This window comes from Pleurotus ostreatus (genome assembly GCF_014466165.1).
Source record: "Pleurotus ostreatus strain PC9 chromosome Unknown scaffold_2, whole genome shotgun sequence".
NCBI classification, from domain to species: Eukaryota; Fungi; Basidiomycota; class Agaricomycetes; order Agaricales; family Pleurotaceae; genus Pleurotus; species Pleurotus ostreatus.
This window is the reverse complement of record NW_023503157.1, coordinates 1999752-2021265: the sequence shown is the minus strand read 5'-3', so window position 1 is coordinate 2021265 and position 21514 is coordinate 1999752. Positions and strand designations below refer to the sequence as shown.

The 21514-nt window shown below is 52.0% G+C and overlaps 10 protein-coding genes across 10 annotated transcripts; 4 read left to right on the top strand and 6 right to left on the bottom strand.

Moving 5' to 3' along the window:
• Positions 1-110: 110 nt before the first annotated feature.
• On the bottom strand, positions 111-1410 carry PC9H_003520 (uncharacterized protein; the record flags this gene model as incomplete). The annotated part of the gene is made up of 5 exons (XM_036773113.1): positions 111-242; positions 298-544; positions 591-823; positions 892-1072; positions 1124-1410. The coding sequence occupies 5 exons, from the start codon at positions 1408-1410 to the stop codon at positions 111-113; spliced, it is 1080 nt and encodes a 359-aa protein (XP_036634586.1).
• Positions 1411-1472: 62 nt separating this feature from the next.
• On the top strand, positions 1473-2141 carry PC9H_003519 (uncharacterized protein; the record flags this gene model as incomplete). Its single annotated transcript, XM_036773112.1, has 1 exon — positions 1473-2141. The coding sequence occupies one exon, from the start codon at positions 1473-1475 to the stop codon at positions 2139-2141; it is 669 nt and encodes a 222-aa protein (XP_036634585.1).
• A 524-nt stretch (positions 2142-2665) lies between these two features.
• On the top strand, positions 2666-3402 carry PC9H_003518 (uncharacterized protein; the record flags this gene model as incomplete). The annotated part of the gene is made up of 4 exons (XM_036773111.1): positions 2666-2719; positions 2777-3163; positions 3212-3317; positions 3374-3402. 4 exons carry the CDS (start codon positions 2666-2668, stop codon positions 3400-3402), a joined length of 576 nt encoding a protein of 191 aa, XP_036634584.1.
• A 171-nt stretch (positions 3403-3573) lies between these two features.
• PC9H_003517 (uncharacterized protein) lies at positions 3574-5659 on the top strand (the record flags this gene model as incomplete). Its single annotated transcript, XM_036773110.1, has 5 exons — positions 3574-3820; positions 3883-4324; positions 4376-5234; positions 5289-5519; positions 5567-5659. 5 exons carry the CDS (start codon positions 3574-3576, stop codon positions 5657-5659), a joined length of 1872 nt encoding a protein of 623 aa, XP_036634583.1.
• A 200-nt stretch (positions 5660-5859) lies between these two features.
• PC9H_003516 (uncharacterized protein) lies at positions 5860-7158 on the bottom strand (the record flags this gene model as incomplete). The annotated part of the gene is made up of 5 exons (XM_036773109.1): positions 5860-6089; positions 6144-6246; positions 6304-6438; positions 6496-6703; positions 6752-7158. The coding sequence occupies 5 exons, from the start codon at positions 7156-7158 to the stop codon at positions 5860-5862; spliced, it is 1083 nt and encodes a 360-aa protein (XP_036634582.1).
• Positions 7159-7497: 339 nt separating this feature from the next.
• AFG3 (AAA ATPase afg3) lies at positions 7498-10005 on the top strand (the record flags this gene model as incomplete). The annotated part of the gene is made up of 4 exons (XM_036773108.1): positions 7498-9267; positions 9321-9622; positions 9675-9770; positions 9825-10005. The coding sequence occupies 4 exons, from the start codon at positions 7498-7500 to the stop codon at positions 10003-10005; spliced, it is 2349 nt and encodes a 782-aa protein (XP_036634581.1).
• Positions 10006-10177: 172 nt separating this feature from the next.
• PC9H_003514 (uncharacterized protein) lies at positions 10178-12711 on the bottom strand (the record flags this gene model as incomplete). Its single annotated transcript, XM_036773107.1, has 18 exons — positions 10178-10438; positions 10499-10532; positions 10594-10662; positions 10718-10727; positions 10788-10807; positions 10857-10932; positions 10983-10999; positions 11049-11166; positions 11195-11216; positions 11283-11353; positions 11410-11523; positions 11576-11743; positions 11804-11877; positions 11932-11953; positions 12115-12154; positions 12215-12295; positions 12345-12434; positions 12499-12711. 18 exons carry the CDS (start codon positions 12709-12711, stop codon positions 10178-10180), a joined length of 1500 nt encoding a protein of 499 aa, XP_036634580.1.
• An 848-nt stretch (positions 12712-13559) lies between these two features.
• On the bottom strand, positions 13560-14584 carry PC9H_003513 (uncharacterized protein; the record flags this gene model as incomplete). The annotated part of the gene is made up of 2 exons (XM_036773106.1): positions 13560-14243; positions 14315-14584. The coding sequence occupies 2 exons, from the start codon at positions 14582-14584 to the stop codon at positions 13560-13562; spliced, it is 954 nt and encodes a 317-aa protein (XP_036634579.1).
• A 403-nt stretch (positions 14585-14987) lies between these two features.
• PC9H_003512 (uncharacterized protein) lies at positions 14988-17690 on the bottom strand (the record flags this gene model as incomplete). Its single annotated transcript, XM_036773105.1, has 3 exons — positions 14988-15628; positions 15680-15865; positions 15914-17690. The coding sequence occupies 3 exons, from the start codon at positions 17688-17690 to the stop codon at positions 14988-14990; spliced, it is 2604 nt and encodes an 867-aa protein (XP_036634578.1).
• Positions 17691-17954: 264 nt separating this feature from the next.
• On the bottom strand, positions 17955-21441 carry PC9H_003511 (uncharacterized protein; the record flags this gene model as incomplete). Its single annotated transcript, XM_036773104.1, has 7 exons — positions 17955-18175; positions 18227-18345; positions 18406-19221; positions 19279-20088; positions 20149-20912; positions 20964-21055; positions 21102-21441. 7 exons carry the CDS (start codon positions 21439-21441, stop codon positions 17955-17957), a joined length of 3162 nt encoding a protein of 1053 aa, XP_036634577.1.
• Positions 21442-21514: the final 73 nt, after the last annotated feature.

Below are 21514 nucleotides of genomic sequence, written 5' to 3'. Positions count from 1 at the left end.
GTGGAAAGATGTCAGAACAATGCAATTATGCCACAACAGCAAACTATCCCATTCTAAGGTCCATGTCGTATACACCGGAGCCGACTGTTGGCCGGGAGGCACACGATAGTCTACACATCCGAATCGGACAGGCCTCCTTCTACCCGTGATCGGCGCCTTCTTAAAGGTGGCGAAGAGGTTCGTTGACCAGAGCTTGAGGGTACCAATTGTACGTCTTCTTCGAATCCCTCACGCTTCACAGCCTAAGGCGAGAGTATAGTGAAGGCTTGATCCAAAAGGAATTTAGACCAAACTTACCACCCGTCGCATAGAGCTCCTGGCTCCCCGAGAACGTCTCCGTGGCTTTGGTGGCTTCTCATCGCCTCCAGAACTTGGGTCAAGATCAGGCTTCGGAGGAGGCAACTCATGTGGCGTATTCGTGTATTCGCCATCATTAGCAAACACTGTCGGAAGAATGCAGGAAGTCACGACAAGGAGGCATACGAACAGGAAAATCATGGACGCGACGACTGCAGACAATAACGGGAATCGAGACACTAGACCCCTGTAAACGGGGGTTAACCGTGAACATTTAATGATGGGGAACGTACTTGATACCGCTATGCCGCACACTTCCGACCAAGCTCGCGGAATAAACACTCAGCTCGCGTCCTTCACCTCTACCAAGCGTTTTCCACAGATCACGGCGACCAACTTCAACACGCGCCATGGCCTTGGAAGTCCCGAAAGAAAATGAGTCTAGAAGTGGTATTTTAAGGTCGATGAGTTTGCGCGGAGTGGAAAAGATGAAGAGAGTAGTCGATGAAGAGGGCAAAATGATGGCCTTTTGATAGATCAAGGAGGAAATGCATGAGACTTGACATACAATGGGTACCTGGCGAACCCACGTACAGATCGGCGTACAGAAGCTATACTTTTGTTGGACGGCGTTGTTAGCTCTAAGGCAGCCATGAAATTCCCCAGGCCAAAGTTTGCTTCTGTAGCCGGCACAGAGAGTCGGAGAGAGATATCGTACGGCTGGTGAGAAGCGACACCAGCTATAGTAGCTTGGCTATAGGGCGAGGCACCGTCGCTAATTCCACACGGTCAGAAGTGACCAAACGGCGAATGCCAATTCACTCACCCGTATTGGAAGTCGATAGGCACCTGCCATGCCACTGGAACACTCCGCCATACGACCCACCCCGCGTAGAGTGACAGGGAGATGACAAGGGGTACGAGGAGGAGGCAGATGAATATTGGTATTATTTGAGATGCATAGGGCTGTAGGAAGGCTGCTGCCCGGTAAAGCAGTGCGAACAACAGTCGCAGGGGCGCGTAGAGTATCGTTGACACAATTCCCCTTCGTGGCGGAGGCTCGTCGCTCGTCGCTCGTTGTCGTGAGGAGGAGGGGTCGGTCACGCTGGCCATGGCCGTTAGTGTTCAACGTTGTTGGTTAAGCGCCCGTGGTCGTGATTTGGATCGTCGCGACGATGGTGGTGGACTCAAACTTCAATGTTCGTGACCTGCTTGGTTGCCAGCCCTCATCAGCGCTGTTCCAAGAGTACATCAAAGGCCTCGTCGCGAAAAGCCCTGAAGACAACGCAGATGTCCCCGATGTGAAGTCGTACTCGGATATCGTTTACTTCAACTACTACCATCTCGGCGCCAGCCTTTCATTCGTGCCTCGCGATGGATACAAGCTCAAGATGGGCATGAAACGCGACGAGCTCAAGGACGAATCACTGGCACTCGACGGAATCGACATATACAATATGCCCCCGAGCAAACCCACGGACGCGCAAGCCAAGTCGCGTCGTACCGCAGAACTCAAATATTCTACATATCCCATATCACCCATCAACCTCCCTTTGACGGCCGAGGCTAAAGATAAGGACGGGAACGTCGTAGAGCGGCCCTCCGAAATCAGTGTTACCCCGCAGACTTCTGGGAAGGAATTTGTGCACGCATTGGGCGAACCTGACAAGAAGGGCGGCGGCGCAGGTCCCTCTAGCGGATCCATCGGCATATTCTGCAGTTGGTCGAAAGATGGAATCATGGTTGAATTTGGAGGACAAGAAGCTATTGGACCCCAAGCTTGGGAGAGAGGCAAGGATGCGGTGTGGCGAGTCATCACCATATTTCCAGCCGAACAGACATGATCGGTGATTCTTCTTTCAATCTCTATTGCGACCACATTCTCATTCTCTTCGTGACGCTGAAGCTATACCTACGATATCGTCGGTAAGGGACACCGTCTCCTAATTCGCTTAGCCTGACGGTTGATTTCAGATGTTACTAGCGGCGGGGCTACGACGGAGTGCTCTCTGCATCCGTTGACAAGCTCGTTTGCATACGAATCATATTGAAGTAGCTTTGATACAGTCTGGTGCTGATCTGGCATTCTTTTGACATTCTCCATGAAACCTTGATGTCAAGTTTCTTCCTAGATTTGGAAGATAAACAGGAGGTGGTATGGGTTCCACGAGTGACCAAATGTCCTGGATATACGGTCGCCACATGGTACTTTCTCAAGAGCAGCGCTTACATGTGAAGTCATTCCCCATGTAAAAGCATGTGATTGTACGCACGGATGAGCATAATGATTCAAGAGGTACTTAACGAGTAGAGTTGTCGTTCAAGGCCACAACACACCCCACATTCCCCGCACCCCGCATTTCAAATCATGGCCGTCCCCGCAGAGTTCACGACGCTCGATATTAGCGGCACGTTCTACATGGTACGTTGTATCAAAGAAGATTGATCCCATTTGTTTGAAACTGATGTTGTTTCCTAGAACAAAAGCCTCAGCGATTCCACCGATGCCATCCTTACCGCCCAAGGTGTAGGTTGGCTCAAGCGCAGGGCCATCAGCATGGGATCGCTGCATTTGACCGTCAAACACTACAAGGACAGCGAAGGCGTCGAGCACATTGATATCGACCAGGTTGTTGCGGGACTTGCGGGCACTCGGGAGGAGCGTGTGTTGAACTATGAAGAACGCACTCATAATGACCATGTCTTTGGCCATGTCATCGGCAAATCGAGGAGAATACCAGTCGCAGATATTGAGGAGGAGTTCTTGAAGAAGGGATGGACAGAAGAGACTGTCACGAATGGAGCCATAGAATCGTACGTTGAGAGCGATACACCCAAGAGCGGGACTTCGTGGATCGCGAAACAGGTAAGTTGTTTACTTTCCACATAGGTTCTAGTAGTAATACTGCCCTAGATCTGGGGTACCGAGGTCATCGACGGCGTAACGCGATACACCCGCCACGTTTACTTCACTGGTCCCGATGGCAAAGTGATTGAGGCCCGTCTTGTCTATGACTATGGTCAACGCTTCGTTTCTTGTCCGTCTTATCACTCACTGACTGCAATGCCTTCCCAGCGGGACCCCTTCCTGAACCCTCCGCTTGAGCGAAAGAGAGTAGTTAGATATCAAATGTACTTGAACCTGAATTGAGCTCGAGGTGTATTTATCCGAATGAGCCACGTGCCTGAGTGGATCCCCGGTCGGCATGAGAGCACACGAGCCTCAGTTTCCTTGTTACACCTGCACCTTGTCCTCGTTTATGACCGCTGGACTCAATGACACCCTCCTCCAGCGATGGTAGCACAAATTCTTCCCTTACTCAGGAAGTAACACACCAAGCTGAAAGGAAAAAATCCGACGCCGCAATAGCGGAGACATACGAGCGGGACAACGAGGCCGCTTCACTTCGCCGACGAGAACCATGGCACCGTCGCTTGGAACAGAGGCTGGAATCTCGTTCCCCTAGGGTATACAGGATATTCCAGTTCTGGAGAGGACCACGGCCTAAAGTAGATCTTCCAGGTGATGTCCATTCAACCTTTCAAAGTCTAGCGTGCGAAGTCTAACAACTTCTCACTGAACAGCGCCCTCGCCGTTTCTCGATATCGATGTGGTGGTCAAAGGACATCATATCAAGCTACCCATTGAATCATCGTGGACCCGTATAACCCGCCCCCTCAGGAATCCATGGCTCTTCGCCCTCCTTGTCGCCGCGTACATCATTGGCTTCGCTCTATTGACGCGACAGCAGTGGTTCCTTACACCTGCATCGTCGTTCATTGGATGCACGGCCACCTATTGGACCGCCAATGATGGATGCGGTCTCAACGGCGACTTGTGCGGGCCATTTGACGATGGCTCGACCTTCGATTTTCGGTGCCCGGCGCAGTGCGCTGACGTTATCTTGCAGAACCCCAGGACGATCGGCAATCAGCAGATGACCTTGGTGCCTTTGATCGTGGGCGGCGGCGATGATAATGGGACGTATCGAGGGGATAGCTTCATTTGCTCTGCGGCGACCCAAGCGTGCGTTTGCTATCTTTTCCTTGGAATGACACGCTCATTGGATTTATCTAGCGGGCTCATTTCGCATAATAAAGGCGGTTGCGCTAGCTTGCAGCTCTTGTCCAACTTTACGGACTTCTTACCGTTCTCTGCCAACGGCCTCAATTCCGTTGGCTTCCCAACCGTATTTCCCATCGGTTTTCGGTTTATTGGTGGTGCAAACCACAATTCACAATGCGAAGACATCCGCGACCCGGTCCTTGCTTTCAATGTAATCATTACCTGCCTTCTCTTCCTACTTCTCCGACCCAAACCTATCATCCTATATTGGTGCCTCGTTTGCATAGGCTTTTGGCATGTCGTCCTCTTTTCACAACCACACGGCCCACCACCCGCACTCGACACTGCTTTCAGCACATTCCTACCAACTCTCTTCGTCGCGTATGCATTCTGGAGACTGGCCTTCCGCTTCGTTCTCCCTGTCTTTCTCCAGAAAGCACCCATCGAGGCCATGGTTTGGTATCTCGGCCCCTTCTGGGTTACTGTTCTGACAAATGTTACCATGGGCAAGATCCCCATTAACCGTCTCTACGCTGCCGATCTCCAACGAAACGGTGCTATCACTGCGCTCGTCATCATAATCGTAATTGTCCTCATCCTCGCGTTGAACCAAGTTCGCGTCGTTCGCAAGACCGGCTGGCTACCATACTATCTCGGGTGGTACATAATCGGAGGACTGATCCTTCTGGTTCTCTCCCAACTGCCGGGATTGGAACTGCGCCTGCACCACTACATCATCGGCATAATACTGATGCCTGTTTCTGCGTTCCCCACTCGATTGTCCGCAATGTATCAGGGCTTCCTGTTGGGCTTATTTTTGAACGGAGTGGCCGCGTTCGGCTTCGACTCTATACTACAGACTGCGGAAGATGTAAGCATGCGAGGATATGGTAACCAATTGTCGGCTGATTGCTTTGTTCTCTAGCTGCGGCAGGATGCTCCCCTGGGGTCGGATCTACCAACCTTCCTCACTAATATGACTAGCTTCAACGCATCGATACCATTCATTAATCAGACCATTTCTTGGGACGTGTTGCCCGAGGGATGGGACTCATTTTCGCTACTTGTAGATGATGTTGAGCGTTACGCGGGCACCGCGCTCAACTACTCTCTCGCAGCCCTCGAGCCTAGCCTGCCGCATTTCTTCCGACTTGCTGTGAGTATTGAGGCTTGTATTCTGTGTAGTCACTAACTAAGTTTTAGCTACGCTCGGGAGATTCGACCGGAGACTTCACAATGCCCGCTACATTGTGGCCAAATGGAACCTGGGTTGATCCTCTGCCAGGACCGTCATAGGCACTTACTCAGCTTTTATTATTATTGTCGTACGAATGTAGTCCCAAATATGGAGAGGCCTTTGCATCCTGCTTTCGCTGCTCAGTCAGTTGGCGTACATATGTTGTTCACAGTGTGTTACAGCACAGCTGCATAGAGTACAAGTTGTTCGAAGCCGCCGACGTCAACTCGCCTAGAAGTCACGATATGATTACAAGTGACTACGCGGGGGCGGTGGCCAGGACGGTATTGAGCCACGCTCCGAGCTCTTGATTTACCTCGTCTTTCTTCTCCAATTGGATCCAATGCCCCGCATCGATTTCGCGAACGGTGAGGTTCGAGCAAGCTTGCGTTGTACCGTGTATTTGAAACTGAGCGACACCAATCGCGTCTCGTTTAGCTGCGCCGAAGAACACAGGCTTCGTAACCGCAGGAGATCGAATGGGTACACCTAGCAGCATCGCGTAAGATATATTGAATATGGCTTGGAGGAGACTAGACTCACTTTTGTCGTCGTCGCTTGAGGCCCCACTGGTCAAAACCCTATACCAACAGACAGGCCCTGCCAAACCGCCTTTAAGCAGATGCTCACTATGGATTTTGCGTTCCTAATGAGCATTCCAGATGTCAGTGACTTTGCCAGAGAGGCCATAGAAGTGTATGACCTCCTCACTAATCCATGAGCCAATAGCAGTCGTCTTTCCAGACTCAAGCCATGCACGAAGAGTACCGGTTGGCGCCAAGTCGGTCTTCCACAAATCAGGATCCTCTGCGTACACTATGCTGAAGAACGAGTCGAACTAGGGCTTGAACATTAGTGTGATTAGACTGCGTTGGAAACACAGAGGTCGCCTTACATTCTTCTCAATGACTTCAGGGGCATCAGGGGCTGAGAAGAACTTCCAGTAACCGACCAGTTCGTACCCCGCCAATTTCTTGGTGAGTGCTAGAAGCTGCTCCATGTCGAATACGGGCCGAGGGGGAGAATACCCCACCGCGAGGAATGCGAATGCGATGAACCGGTCTTCGTACAGATCTGCCAACCTGGCTGTTATGTGAGAGCCCCTGAAGCTGCGATCAGACAGCATCAGGGGGAAAGGGACTTGGGCCTACCAATCATGCCCAACGGCAATGCATTGTTTGATGCCTTCTGTGTCGAGTAGTTCGACGATGTCCTTGCAGATAAGTGTCTTTCGGTACGTCTCAGGATCAGTGGGAATGGAGGTCCCCCCGTAACCTAGCATGTCGGGTACGATCAAGCCGTATCCCCGGTCTTTGAAGTGGGCCACTTGATGGCGCCAGTCGTACGAGGTTGACGGAAATCCATGGAGGAACAGAAGGTATGGCTGATCCTTCTGAGGTGCCACCGCAAAGTAATGGTAATTGAATCCCCTCGACGTCTTGAAGTCTTTGTACAAGCTGGGGTCCATGATTGAATTAATCTGGGGATGAGCACGCAGCATCGCCTTGAAATTGCTTATATACTGGGGGCCTTGTGATGTGACAAATCGTAATTCCATGCGAAATGTGGTCAACTGGAGCTCTCAAGTGACCAGTCACCGGAAGACCGAAATCCAGGGTTCCCGAGAACGCAGTCCGAAAGGTGAAGATTTGCTCCTGGATTTGAAGTCCTTGTCTGCAAGTGACGAAGGACATGTGTTCTGAAGTTCTCATTCTGTTGAACGCTTTCGAGTTGCAAGATGGTAGTACGAAGAATGAAGTCTGGCTACTAAGGCGCTTAACTCTTGGCGCTGACTCACGTAAGCAGAAAAGCCGGGTCGGTCACGACTCACGGCATCGCGTAGCGGAAGGATACGTACCCTTCCAGAGGCTTCCTCTCCTCTCCTTCTACTCTCACCATGCTTTCCCGCTCAATACGAGCATCTCGGTTGCTCGCATCAAGGCAGGCTGCAACTCGGTCTGCGGGCCGTGTCAGATTATTTGCGACTCCTGCTGAGCCTCCGAAAACCGGCGCCGAAAAGACACCTTCGGACAAGGGCAAGGAGAAAGAGGATGTCGCTGGATCTGAAGAGTCGAAGAGTCAGAAACCAGAGCTACCAAAGGGACTCGAGGGCTTCTTCCAGCAGTACCAGCGGTCGGCGAAGCAGAATTCTCGTCAGTCTGAATCACAGCATGAAGAGTCAGAGCCGAACAAGTCGTCGGGCGATCGCAAGCAACCCCCTCCTCCGCCTGGAGGCAACCCGAACGGATTCACCACCAATCAGCTCATAATAATGGGGACTTCGGCTGCTGCGTACATGTTGTACTCCAGTTCAACTTCTACCAATGCTCGGGAGATTACATGGCAGGAGTTCCGAACAGCGTTCCTTGACAAGGGCTTAGTTGACAAGCTTACGGTGGTCAATGGCTCTAAGGTGCGGGTAAAGTTACATTCCAACGCAACAGGAGCTATGTATCCTGCCGCACCTGTGGGAGGCGAATACTACTTCTCAATAGGCAGCGTCGAAGCCTTCGAGCGCAAACTTGAAGATGCTCAGGCGGAACTCGGCATCCCTAGTCACGAACGCCTACCCGTTGCCTACCATGACGAAATATCCGCCTTCAACACACTCCTTAACTTCACACCGACGCTAATAATCGCCGGCCTATTGTATTGGATGTCAAGACGTGGCGGGTCTGGTTCTGGTAGTGGGATATTCAGCATAGGGAAGAGTCGTGCGAAGTTGTTTAACAAGGACACAGAGGTCAAAATCCGGTTCAGGGATGTCGCTGGTATGGATGAGGCAAAGGAAGAGGTCATGGAGTTTGTTCAGTTCCTGAAGGATCCCGCGAAGTACGAGAAACTTGGTGCGAAGATCCCCCGAGGGGCCATTCTCTCTGGACCACCTGGAACTGGTAAAACACTACTCGCGAAGGCAACCGCGGGCGAAGCCAACGTCCCCTTCCTCTCCGTCTCTGGTTCCGAGTTCGTGGAGATGTTCGTTGGCGTCGGTTCTTCCAGGGTGCGAGATCTCTTTGCGTCGGCCAGGAAGCACGCTCCCTGCATCATATTCATCGATGAAATCGATGCTATTGGCAAGTCGAGAGCGAAGGGCGGCAATTTCGGTGGCAATGACGAAAGAGAGTCAACTCTTAACCAGCTGTTGGTGGAGATGGACGGTTTTGGCACACAAGAGCACATTGTTGTCCTCGCAGGTACTAATCGACCGGACGTGCTAGATCCTGCCCTCATGCGACCTGGCCGGTTCGACCGACATATTGCCATCGACCGCCCTGACGTCTCAGGACGTAAGGGCATCTTCCATGTTCACCTCAAACCTTTGCGCCTCGGCGAAGACGTGAAGGATATTGATGCCCTTGCCCACAGACTAGCGGTCCTCACTCCCGGATTCTCAGGTGCCGACATCGCTAACGTATGCAATGAAGCGGCCCTCCACGCTGCTCGCCGGGCTTCCGAGTATGTCGAAGACCGTGATTTCGATTCCGCCATCGAGAGGGTCATCGTGGGCTTAGAACGGAAGAGCCGCAGGCTCAGTCCTGAGGAAAAGAAGACCGTTGCCTACCATGAAGCAGGACATGCCGTCTGCGGATGGTTTTTGGAACACGCAGATCCCTTGCTCAAAGTCAGCATCATTCCCCGCGGTACTGGCGCACTCGGCTATGCACAGGTAAGCAAACTCAGCTCTCTAAACAGGGCATGACCAGCTCATATGATCTATAGTATCTCCCACCAGATCGATATCTCCTCTCCACTCCCCAGATGATTGATAGAATATGCATGACCCTCGGAGGTCGTGTATCTGAAGAAATATTCTTTGGTCTAGCCAATATTACAACCGGTGCACAGGACGATCTACAGAAGATAACACGGATGGCGTTCGAGGCGTGCGCCAACTATGGTATGAACGAAGTCATCGGTCCCGTCAGCTATGGCGGTGACCGCGCCGCAAAGGAAAACTGGACAAAGCCATTCAGTGAGAAGACAGCGGAGACGCTCGATTCTGAGGTTCGCAAGATGATCACGTAAGTACTGTACCTATTGTTTCCAGTATTGAGCCGCTCATCTCGAAAACAGAACCGCCTATGACCGCACAAGACAACTGCTCACCGATCATAAGGAAGACGTCGAGAAGGTGGCGAAGTTGCTCCTGGAGAAGGAAGTGATCACACGGTATGCCCTATCTTATCTTTTGGGACCTGAAGTACTTACGGCACTTGCGCACAGTGAGGACATGATTTCTCTCCTCGGCAAACGACCATTCCTCAACCGAGCGGATGACATGGACAAATGGCTGGACGAGCATCGTGGGGGAAGAAGCGCACCACCGCCCCTTGAACCTAGTACATCGGCTGAGCCTGTCCCGGCTCCTGCTGCGTCTAAGTTAGAAGACGAGTTAAAAAACTAATGGCATACCGGTTCGGATCTTTCAGCGCCGTTCCAGCGTTCGTTGCATCAATGTATCTTATAGGCATTTTAGAGTCTCCATTGGGGTCATATACATACTTTACTACCTAATGATTCTTTTGCCGAAGAGGTTGACTTTTGTTAGTGGTATTACAGCTACAGATGTTGTCGGATTATAAACTATATCTAAACCCACTCCATTCATCTCCTTTGTCGAGCCTGGCAGCGTCGACGCTCTCGTATGTGCCATTCTTAGGGTGTGCCAGTTTGTTGTCGATACCTTCGATGACTTCGTCTCGTTCGCCGCGATCCCTACGAGCATTCTCCCGCTTCAAGAGAATCAGGAAGACGAGAGAGCATACCCAGCCGATGGCGATGTATGCAAGTACAATCCCATGGCCAAGAGTGTACCACGGTCTGTCTTCCGCACGATACTATTTGCCAGTATTACTAGTCAGCGCTTGTGGGAGCATCAGCTGGAAAAAAAACTTTACAATGTTCGCTGCAACAGCACCGTTGATGTTGCCGCTAAAGAAGAACGTCGGCGAGTGGGTCATGGGAGCAAGGCACGAATGGAGCGAGAACGCACAAGCCAATGGCCATCCCCAACGTCACGGATCGTTTGTACGACCCCTCGACATTGCCTGCTACCCACGCGCTTCTCAACGACGTCAGTATGTTGTTAGCCGTAGAAACAAAGAAGCGTTACTCACACAGCGTTCGCTATGATGGAAACATGTTCGCGGATCAACTATAAACGTGAGAGTCGATGGGCAGGCTTACGGATGGTAGGGTATATAGCTCTAAGGGACAGTCAGGGCTGGGATGAAGATGCTCGAAAGTGGTACTCACGAAACCGCCAGGTACACCGCGAAGTACGATAATGCTGGAGATCTTGAGGTCAACAAGATAATGTAGGCGACCAACCCTATTAAGAGTGAGAACTTGCATCCCCGGATGCATGTTTCTTGGACCCACCAATTCCTAAAAGAACGCTGCACCGTGTGTTAGCGAAGACAAGGGGCGTCAACATTTCATTCTTACAGAGTGATATAACTCCTTCTCCCTATTCTGTCACCGAGGAAGCCTACAACGCATGTCACGAGGCATCCCCATGCGTAGACCGGGACGGAAAGAAGGTTAGCTTTAGTTGCCTGGAACCCTAAAAGAATAGTGAAGACATCATCAACATGGTGACGTTAATTCGAATACCTAGCTGTGAAATTCGAAAATTTGAAGTTCAGCCCGGACACAAGGAGTAAAGCAGAACGAATATACCTGATTGATGATTGTAGGAGTGAACAGCGAGAACGCGTACAACGGGCCGTCGAAACCCATGTAGATGCCCACTGAAGGCCGGGGACGTCAGCAGGCATCCAGTAGAGTTAAGTGGCTGCGACTCAACTGGCGACCCAGGTCTTCCAATCCTTCAAGCTCTGCCAAATGTACTTTGAAGAAAATTTCTCCCCGCCAGCACTAAATTGCATGTCATTTCGAAGTCGCCTTATGACAAAAACCCCTATAATGCCATTATAACCATAGTAATGGGCAGCAAAAGGATCAAAGCTTACGTTCAGTTTCAGTAAGGAACTTCGCGTTCTCCGGGAAGCCTTGAACCACCCAGAAAGATACCACGGCAAATACCACCGTGATCAGGCCTTCCAGTATAAAAATCCATGCCCATCCGGGTTTACCACCAATGCCATCCATGTTCGCAATAGCGGCAGCCAATAGTCCGCCTGCAAGATAGAGTTATAACACGCAGCGAGTCATGGGGCCACATGGGATGATGGACTCACTGAAGGCACCGGCGACAGTAGCCGAGGAGAAGAATATTGCCAATTTAGAACCGAGCTCCTTACGAGTATACCAGCTTCGATGCAGTCGTTAGGGAGCTACTATCGTCCTACCTCTATTCATCACCTACCATGAGAGATAGAAAACAATCCCTGTTTCCGAATCGTAATTAGAATACACAGCGCCTGGGGAACACGGAATTGGACCTGCCTGGATACAGTCCAGCTTCCGCAAGTCCGAGCATAAAACGCAGACCTTGGGACCAAAGTGGTCAATACGTTGGATGATCACAAGGTAGTTCGATGCGGCTTACTTATCAAGCCGCCATAATCGTGGGCTATGCCATGTAAGGTCTATATACATTTCACGCAATGAGATCACAAGGAGCAACAAATATGTAAGTTGCCACTGACCATGATCACGCCCCAGAATAACATCATCGAGGAAAGCCATACGGACGGTCGGAGACGTCTCAGCAGCACGTTACTGACGGGCTTGGTGACCAGATTCAGCTATGTGCGGACAATGAGTCAACCCACTCACCTCGAATAGGGCATAAGGAAAGAAGAAGACTGTCAAAGCAATGAGGTACTGCTTGTCGGTGATGCCAAGGTCGCGTTCTAGATTATACAGCTAACACATTGGCGTTTAGCGATCCGTCTCAATTCCGCAGGGAAGGTGAGGGGAAAAGGCGCACCTTAGCATTCCCTATGCTCCCCCTGTCCAGGAAGTTGAGAACGTAGAGGAAGGCCAGCCACGGTAAGATGTAAATATCGATGCGTCGCAGGAGTTTCCGTTCATCGACGCCGGAGGTATCGACATCGGGTCGGTAAAGTTCATTGGCTGTTATGCTCTGGCCAGATACATTGTCGGTCTCTGCTTCGTCATATGGCGCTTTGGGATGATCCATGTTAGCGAGGATGCCAGGCGTGCAAGTGGACAAGGAAAATGGAGCTGAGGGGCAGAGTCCATTCAAAAGGTAATTTATAGGCTTTGGATCTGGTACGGTAGATTCGGCTCAGTGCGTGGATTTCCACGAAGTCTGACAGCCAGTGTTTGGTTTGTTGTTGGTTTGATAAGGCCTGGAAGACGCTCAAGAATGAGCCTGTGCATCTCAATTTGGAATCGGCTATTTCTGCACTCACTAAAGGTCCGTTGAATCAAAACGATCGGGTTGGGTGTGTACCTCACTGGTATGTAAATGGTAAAGGTAATGCCAGTGATCGCTCGCTTCCGCAAACTTTCAACATTGAAGGTTGTTCGTCGAAGATTATTCACTTAGATGAGAGGTCTCCGAATGGGCCTGCGTGCGCGTCGGTGCCTGTGTGAAACCTTGAAAACTTGACTGGCACAAGACCTTGAGAAAGTAGATCACAAACAGGCGTGTAATTGGATGGCCAAGGGGTAGATTGTGATACTCCCAGGGTTGCTTCAGCTACGGTCCAACTTCCAAGAGGACATATTATCTGGAAAGGTCACAATTACGGCAGAGGCGATTTATGGTTCATGTATCTATGGTTAGACACCACAATCATCATTCCTACTAAACCAATACGGGACCGCAAATGAGCATATATAGCTTTTTTGAAGGGATGCAACTTACCGAGGAGAAATATCTTGAACGCGTTTCTGGGGACCTCATGCTCCCCAAACTTCAGCCCAAACTTCAGATAGTCGCCTGTGGAGGCAGACGGAGGCAATTTCACCGGAAATGCTCAGCTGATAGGGCAAAAACCGAGGTACTTGTGCTGTCCGGCCTTACGCAAAGGCCCTACGATACGTGTCAACTCCAATTAACTCTTCAACGTCTCGTAAAGCCTCCTTGAGCCACATCTTCACGTCTTCTGGTTCTAAACCCGCAGTTCGAACAATCGCGCCCGCACCATCATCAACTAGACTCAGTGACCATATGAGTTTGTCCGGGGCTGTACACTTGAAGACCTGTATGGTCTCGTAACGGCAGGACAGCTTCTTGATAGCGGGTTGTACCAACGGTCCGAATAGAAATGTTGTAGCAAAGCAAGCGTACGGTGCAAGTTTGTCGCGAAGCTGGCGGCGAGGGAGAGGGGATGCGTCGACCGGGTCGTCCTCAAGCAGCATAACATCCTTGGCCACCCGCTTGCCTTCCACCCATATATCGTTGGCACTGTAATATCTCGAGAACACCCATTCCTCGCCCAGAGACTTGCGCCCGGACGTGAACCAATCCAGAATGACAGCGGACGCATTGGCCGCTAAATGGAAAGTTTGAACCTGGTTGTAGGCTGCAGAGCGGAAGCAGGTCACTGGTTCAGGAAGTAAAAATAACGCGGCTGAGGGCGCGACGGCGAAGTTCATTATCTGCGTCGTCGGCGAGGTCGATTCGTGAGCCGGTCGAGGAAACTGGGTCGGTAGGGACGACAGCCTATCCCCTGGACGTGTTTTGAACACCTTCGTCGAGCCCTGGGTATCACAAATATATTGGTTTCGACATCAGCGCCATGGGCACACAATCATCAGTATTGAAACCAGACCTGGGTGAGAAGCACAAGGGAGGTAGCAGCCCCCACTTCTACAGATAAATTGACGCGGTCCCCCCCGACCAGGCCGCCGCCGTATGTTAGGGCGTAGACGACAGCTACCCCATCCTCCGTGACTTTAGGAGATAGTAATTTCAGTGGGTACGTCGACGATAGCTCGGCGAAAGTCACAATTTGGCCCGCGAGCTTGTTCAGGACAATACGACCGCCACCAACACTGATCTTGCGGATATCGGTCGGTCGCTGGGCATCAGAAGGTGACATGCTGCAAAGGAGGGCAGGCGTCAGTTGCGACCGTATCTTGCAGGGAACGTGTGGTGAGTGAACTTAGAGGCTCGGTCTCGGAATTCGGCGTGTCATGTCTTTTATTTTGTTCATATCGGGTTGCGTACTTGGCTACATATCAAGGGATGCAAAGGAGCGTATGGATGGCAAATATCCGAAATAGAGTAGGAGGAGAAAATGCGGTCTATCGATATGTACAGGAGAAAACAGAGCGATGAGGGGGAGGGGGAATTCAACGAAACAACATTTCGGGATTGGAAAAAGGCATAGATCCCTGCGCAATAAATGGGCTTTACAGTCTTGAGTAATGAGTGTCAGTCCGCAATGGGAACCAGGAGAGAGAGAGAAAGAGAGAAAAGGAGAGATGATAAATGAGAACAGATCAGTACTTGCGCGTGGCAAGTGCCCTTATTTCGTAGAGATACGAACGATCAGGCTCGGCAGCTTCCGTTGCTTTGGATAGAGTGGCCTTCCACCCCTTCATTTCGGTTCGATGCCGTTCTTCAGCCTGCCGGCATTTGAGGAGGAAAGTGTCGTCAACTTCGCAAACCATCGACGCTCGGGACCCACGATCACTGCCGGAATCGGACATCGCACGCGTTCGACTGCACGAAGGGCTCGGTGCTTCAGAAGACGCGTTCGACGAAGTTGATGTTGTATGGGCCACACCATCGGACGAGTTGAGGTCTTTGCCTTGCAAACTGGCTCGAATGGTTCCACCTTTGGTTTCCCAGTCTTCGGCATCTTCCTCATCGTCTGCAAGGTTTGCGAATACATCGGGCTCGTCCTCTTCTGGCGGTAAGGTTGATATCCAGCACATCCGTGATGGATCAAATATCATGTTGCCGACTATCCGGGCGCCAGAGGCAAACGAGCCCACGGGGGATCCAATTGACGATCCCGTGAGATGGGTGATCAGGGCAGGGCGAGTGGAAGTCCCAACGACGGCATCGAAGTCACGAAGGACATGATCGTTGCCCTCCCAGCGCAGAGTTTGTGGGTTCCACTTCATATCTCCAACGACTAGAACCTTATTAGCTACAGGTCCGCGATAAATATATAGACAGAAGGCACCTTTAGGGGCTCCTACTCCGCCCAAATTACGAATCAACGTAGGCTTTCTCCTTGTCCCGGGTGTTGTTGGAGATGAGACATTCCTCTTCTTCTTCGGAAGAGGCAGTTCTGTCTTGGAGAGTGAGTCTATTCGACTTGTTGTTCGTTTGAGTGTATTTGTGGGAGGGAGAGGGGGAGGTACGTGGTCTACATTACAATTAGAATCGGTTGGAAATTGTGAGGCTCTATGCGTACCTTGGCCACTGTCCGAGGCTTCGCGTCGACCCTTCTTTCGGACGGTGCCCTTCTCTGTAGCCTTCGACGGGTAGGTTCCCCCCGGTATGCGATTGCCATATCCCTTGGGCTGAACCCGATATCGAGCTTCTTTTTCTCGATCAGCGGGGAGGTCCTCTATACTGTCAAGCTCTGTGCCATCGCCGTAAGTCCGCTGACGCTTTGGTCTTCGAAGGACTTTAGGGGCGACGGGTTGAGGAATACCTGATGGTTTCTGTGATTTGAGGGATAGCGAGGAAGGAGGTCTTGGAGGAGGGAGTGGCGAGGCAGATCGGATTGTCGAAGGGTCAGGGGCATTGACAGTGCCCCATACGGTGCTAAGTGCCGGCCGTGATTTCGATCGTTGAGTGGGCATGGTTAAGCGGAGAGCCGCCTGATTAGACGGTGTACATGGTCGAGTTGGTGGCACTTTGTAGTCATGGATGCGGCTAGTTGTGTTTTTATGTGATTTAGCTCTAGAGGCGTATGTTGCTTCTTCGTATCGAGCTTTGGAGCCACTTGCGATGGGTGCCGGGAAGCCTGGCGCTTGGGGTTGACTCGTTTCCATGAGCGATGAAAGCGATGCTTTCCGTGTGAGCTTTCGGGTTGTTGATGGGGGAGTTGGGGGCTTGAGGCCGGAATGCGACTTCTGTCCACGAAGGCTTCCGGGCTTGGGTGAGAGGAATGATGATGGCGGAGTGGGGGCAGGGGAGAGAGCTTGGAAGGTCTGTGCACGGACGGGACCTCCACGAAGCGGTGGCGATGGTGTGAGGCGGAGCTTCTGAAGCTGCCTTGTCGAGGATGGTGGCGGATTTACCGGCGATTTGGCCCGTTCATGTTTGAGTCTAGACGGCGGCCGTAGAGATGGCGCTGGGCGACGAGGAGGAGCGCTCGTACTACGGTTGGGCGATTTCCGTAGTTGGGCCTTGTTCTGATGTGTAGCGAGAAGGAGGCGACTTGGGCTGAGGTCGACATCATCGCCGATGACCAGGCCCATCTCAAAGTCGTCTTCGGGATCCGGGCTCGCTATCTTGACACGAGTGTCGGTCATCCCAACCTTCTTCTTCAACTCGAGTATTCGATTGAGCTTTCTACCGCTGTGACCGGTATCGAAGAGGCCTGTGGGAATGAGAAGCCCATCCAGCACTCCCTCGTCGTCCTCGTCTGTTTCGAGCTCGTCCCCGGTGTCAGGCTGAGAAACAGATGAAGCGGAATTCGATGGAGAAGCATCAGCGAAGCTAAGAGATGAATAGGCGTCCGACGACTGTGACGACGAGGTGTGGTCTTTGTCGCCCCATTCTAGCGAGTTCTTTGACGAGCGATGGTTCAGAGACAAAGGTGCAAGCGAAAGTTGTGTGAGATCGTCAGGAAGAGCAAAGGCCGTTTCAATGTCTTCCTCGATGGGCGTTTGCTTCGGAATCTTCGCGACGGGTTTCGGTAATACCGCCGACGCCTTGATTGTGGACACACCTTCGTCGTCGTCGTCGTCCGCGTCGGATATGGGTTGTGGTTGTGGCGGGCGTATGTTGAAGAGCTGGGGTTTGTGAGACGAACCGGACGAACCTAGCGTGAATCCGGTCGCAGCCTGCACCTTCGCTCCTCCTGTACTGCCCAAGTCCATCTCCACATCCCAGTCCTCATCGCCGTCGTCGTCTCTGTTGATGACTGAATGGATCGGCTCGCCCTCTGGCAGGTCAAAGTCTGCGTCGGGCCATTCCTCGTGGGTCAAGACCAGCTTCGGGGCAGGTATGGTGGTCATGCTAGATGACCCGGGGTGTGTGAGGGAGTGGAAGGAGGAATTCGGGAGAAATATGAGGCCTGGGTGGAAACTGAATTAAAAGGAAGGATAATAGCGAGCTGGACAATGTCCTCGATGTTGTCGACAATGGCGAGATTCAGTGCGGGTGCATCTGGCGGTCGAGTGGATGTGTGAATGGAAAAAGGCCTCGTGTAGTAAACAACTCGGTGAACCCTGCTGGCTGTGTAACGCTGTCACACTCCGTGTACAAATAAGATACAACATTTAATATGGTCTTAAGCGCCGGTACTCCTCCGCGTTCTGCTCAATCTCGTCCATGTCCGAGCCATGGCTCTCCTCGTCGCTGTCGCCCTTCCACCCGCTCAAAGCTTCGTCCAACCCACTTCGCATGCGAAGCCCCCTTTCAGCCATGGTGTCCGCGAATGCATTTAGCTCGCTCGGAGTGTAAACCTTGCGAAGTGGTCCGAAGGCCAAGAGATATAGCTCTAGGCGGTAGTTTAGCTAGGATAACGCATTCCGTAGTCGCTTTGACTCGCCTTTGGCCAATGGGCAGTCACCTATCGCTCTGTATAGCAGCTTTTTAGCTCGCTCTAGCTGGCCGACACGAATTTCGAATTCGAGGTAGACACGCCATATTACATAGCTAGCCCGAGTTCTGCATTCGAAGTATAGAACACTGAGTGATTTCCGCGGGGTAACATCATCAGAAACATACCGTTCGCTCTCTGTAGCGCCGGCGAGACCTTTTCGTGTCCGTTCGACCTCGCCCAACCATCTTCCCTTCTCCCAGCCAGCAATCCACACTTCCTCCACTCGCCTAGCGACGTCCTTCTCCTTCCAATGTCCATTTCCTGCCGCTTCGTCTCCTAACATACTCCTTACTCGTCCCCATACACCCTGTCCCTTTTCAGCCTCCAAGAACATCGCCAACACAAGCGAGTTGCTTCCATAAGACTCGAGCGCAGCTGCCGCCCGATCCCTCAGTAGTACCGGAGGCATTGGGTTTCGAAGCACAACACCGTACCGGTATGTCATAAGAATACCTGCCACGGTGAGGCTTTCCCGAGCCACGTCGTCGATTTCATGATGGTCCTTGTATCGGTCGAAAACTTGCAATGCAGCGGGCAGACCTCCTCCAACCAACAATACCAGTAGTGCCTGTATCTGTATCCAAGCCTCTCTATCTTTCCACGCTTCATTCTGACGCAGTGCATTGATGGCATCTTCCAGAGATCTCTTGGCTCTCAACGTGCCCAATCCTCCTTCCCCTTCGACACCAGCTGCTTTCATCACCACATGCAACGCCTCCGCGTCTTTCCCAGCCAGCCATTCCATCTCAGCCCATTCCCACCACAGCTTACCTCGGGCGAAGTGCGTGTCCGCAGATGGTGATGAAGCGATGAGCACGGTATGGTAGATTTTCCGTGCCTCGTCTAGCTTTCCGCGTAGGCGTTCGAGTTTGGCGTGGAACGACCAATGGGGCAGGGAGTTTTGTGCTTTCGACAGGAAAGTCCGCGACAGCTTCGTCGCACTAGAATAATAGAGTGAGCTCTGAATGAATCTATTCTGATAAAATTAAGAAGCATACGCCTTCGCATTCAATGTGTGTTCGAACGCCAAAGCCAACTCATCCCACTCATGATCTGTGGCGCTGAGCCGCAGCTGCTCAAAAACCCTCCGCATCAACAGGGTATCTGCACTTTCCAGTTCTTGTTTAGACCAGAGCGACTGCTTCGCAAATACAAGCCCTACATCCAAAGCCCCCAGCACTCCGTACCCCCAGGATTTCACCGGTCCGAATACGGGCGTGTACTCCTTCGAACGACCGATAATGACTCCCGCGACGGCATCAGCGAGAACCGCCTTCTGCTCCGATGGCGATGGGAAAATAGAATTCAGCAACGCCGGCGCCGTTAGATGAGTATACGCCCATCTATCATCCCAGGACTCCATGCCATCGTCCGAAATGAGGGTGTTGGTAAAACCTGGGATGTGAAGGCCGAGGAAAGAGAGCCAGGATAGACGAAAAGCGTCTTTCGCGCGATTGGTCTTCAAATCCATCAATGTGTCTCGAACATCCGCGAAGAGAATGGTTGTGTATGGATCTGTTTCGGATACCGCATCGTAGGAGCGAGAGGGCAAGCGAAAATGTCGGTCAGAGTGGAGTTCGAGGAGAGACCAGCGTAGATAAGGGTCGGAGATGTTGAGGTTCGAGCCGAGCGCCGACGAACTTTCTGAGTTTCTTGCCTGCTCGACCTTCTTGGACGTAAACCAAGAGGACCATCCCTTGGCGCCAATTTCTCCGATCCTTGGAGTCTCCGACTCCCAAAACTCTTCCAGCGAAGTCAAAAGATGCGGCAGCGGCAAACCATACAAATCTTGAGGCACTTCAAATGTCCTGCGGATTCGCCACCGTGAATCCAATTAAACCGACACACTGAGAGTGAAATAGACTTACAATTCAGATTGCGCTTGGAACATGGCCATGGCGCGTTCGGTGAAGCCTGCATTCCTAAGCTCAACGGCTATCCTCCAAAAGACCCTAATTTTGGCTAACTCTAGCTCCCCTAACGCAGTCAGGACACGTCTTGCGTCGTCAAGAATGCCTGGTATTCCGTTACTTCCGTTCCTCATCCTCCACTCTAGCCATTCCATCCACAGGCTAGGCCGGCCCAACTTCAAGGCGCCCTCCCACTCAGCACGGACTTTACTCTCATGCCACACTTCCTCCCCTGCTTTCAGGTACTTTATTCGGAGGCGGGTTGACCCGGCGTTCTGAGAGTGTGCGGCAAGTGCGCGTCCTAGTAATGAGAGTGTAATCTCTGAACGGGCTTTAGTTGCATTCTTAGATGTAATCGGGATTGTAGAGAGCGTATGAGACAGAAGGGCTAGCCAGTGCGTTATTGAAGTAGGATCCGCAGAGAGTTCCTGTTCCAAGGATTGGATGGATACCTGGAGGGATGTTAGCTCTGTCGCAGAGTCGGTGTCGCTTGAGGCATCATCGGCTCCTTCGGATTCGGAGGAACTCGAATCAGTGTGGTCGTTGGGTCCAATATTAATGGAACGGTAGGATGATTCCGGGTCCCCGTTGCCCTTACGAGTCGGAAGACGTATGAATCCGTCCACTTCCTCGTACCTGTGAGTCTCGGGGGGATTTACGATCCTACGTTTCGGGGGTAGCGCTAGGAGAGCGCGTGCCTTGGAATCCGTGAGGCTGGCGGTCTGTCGATACACAGGTGATTAGACGTGAGAGGAGAACAGCTCATGGCTAACCTTGATTCGCTCTCGTGGGCCGATCTCAACGCCGTTACGGCTGCGATGGGATGCTGTCCAGCCTGAAGAGAGTCCCAGGACCTTCTTGCCACCTGCCCCATCATTAGACGTCAGGGAAAAGAAAACATGTACACGTACGGCCGACCAAGTGGTGCTTAGGTACATCTCCGGCATGCAGCCCCCCGTACAACACATTTAGAGGATCCCCCTTAGGATCAGAATAATAGACACGTTTCGAGGAGCCTTGGCCAGACTCTGGTGGGACACCGTGTGCCTGCCGCTTTCCCCCATCTTCGGTGTGCTTCTTGGGTTTATGATGCTTGTCGTGTTTGCTTTTTTTGTCGGCCTTATGGCCGCGCTTCTCTCGACGCTTGTCGTTGTGCGAACCCGACGGTTCGTTGGGGGTTTGACGACCAGAGTCTAATTCGGGAAATGAAGAAAAGGAAGGGGGAAACGAGGAGAATGAGGGTGCAGACATGGTGGTTGGATGAGAAGGAGCGAGTGAGCTGTTACTCCGAGTCCGTTGTCGAGTTCGTTCAGACGAACCCTGT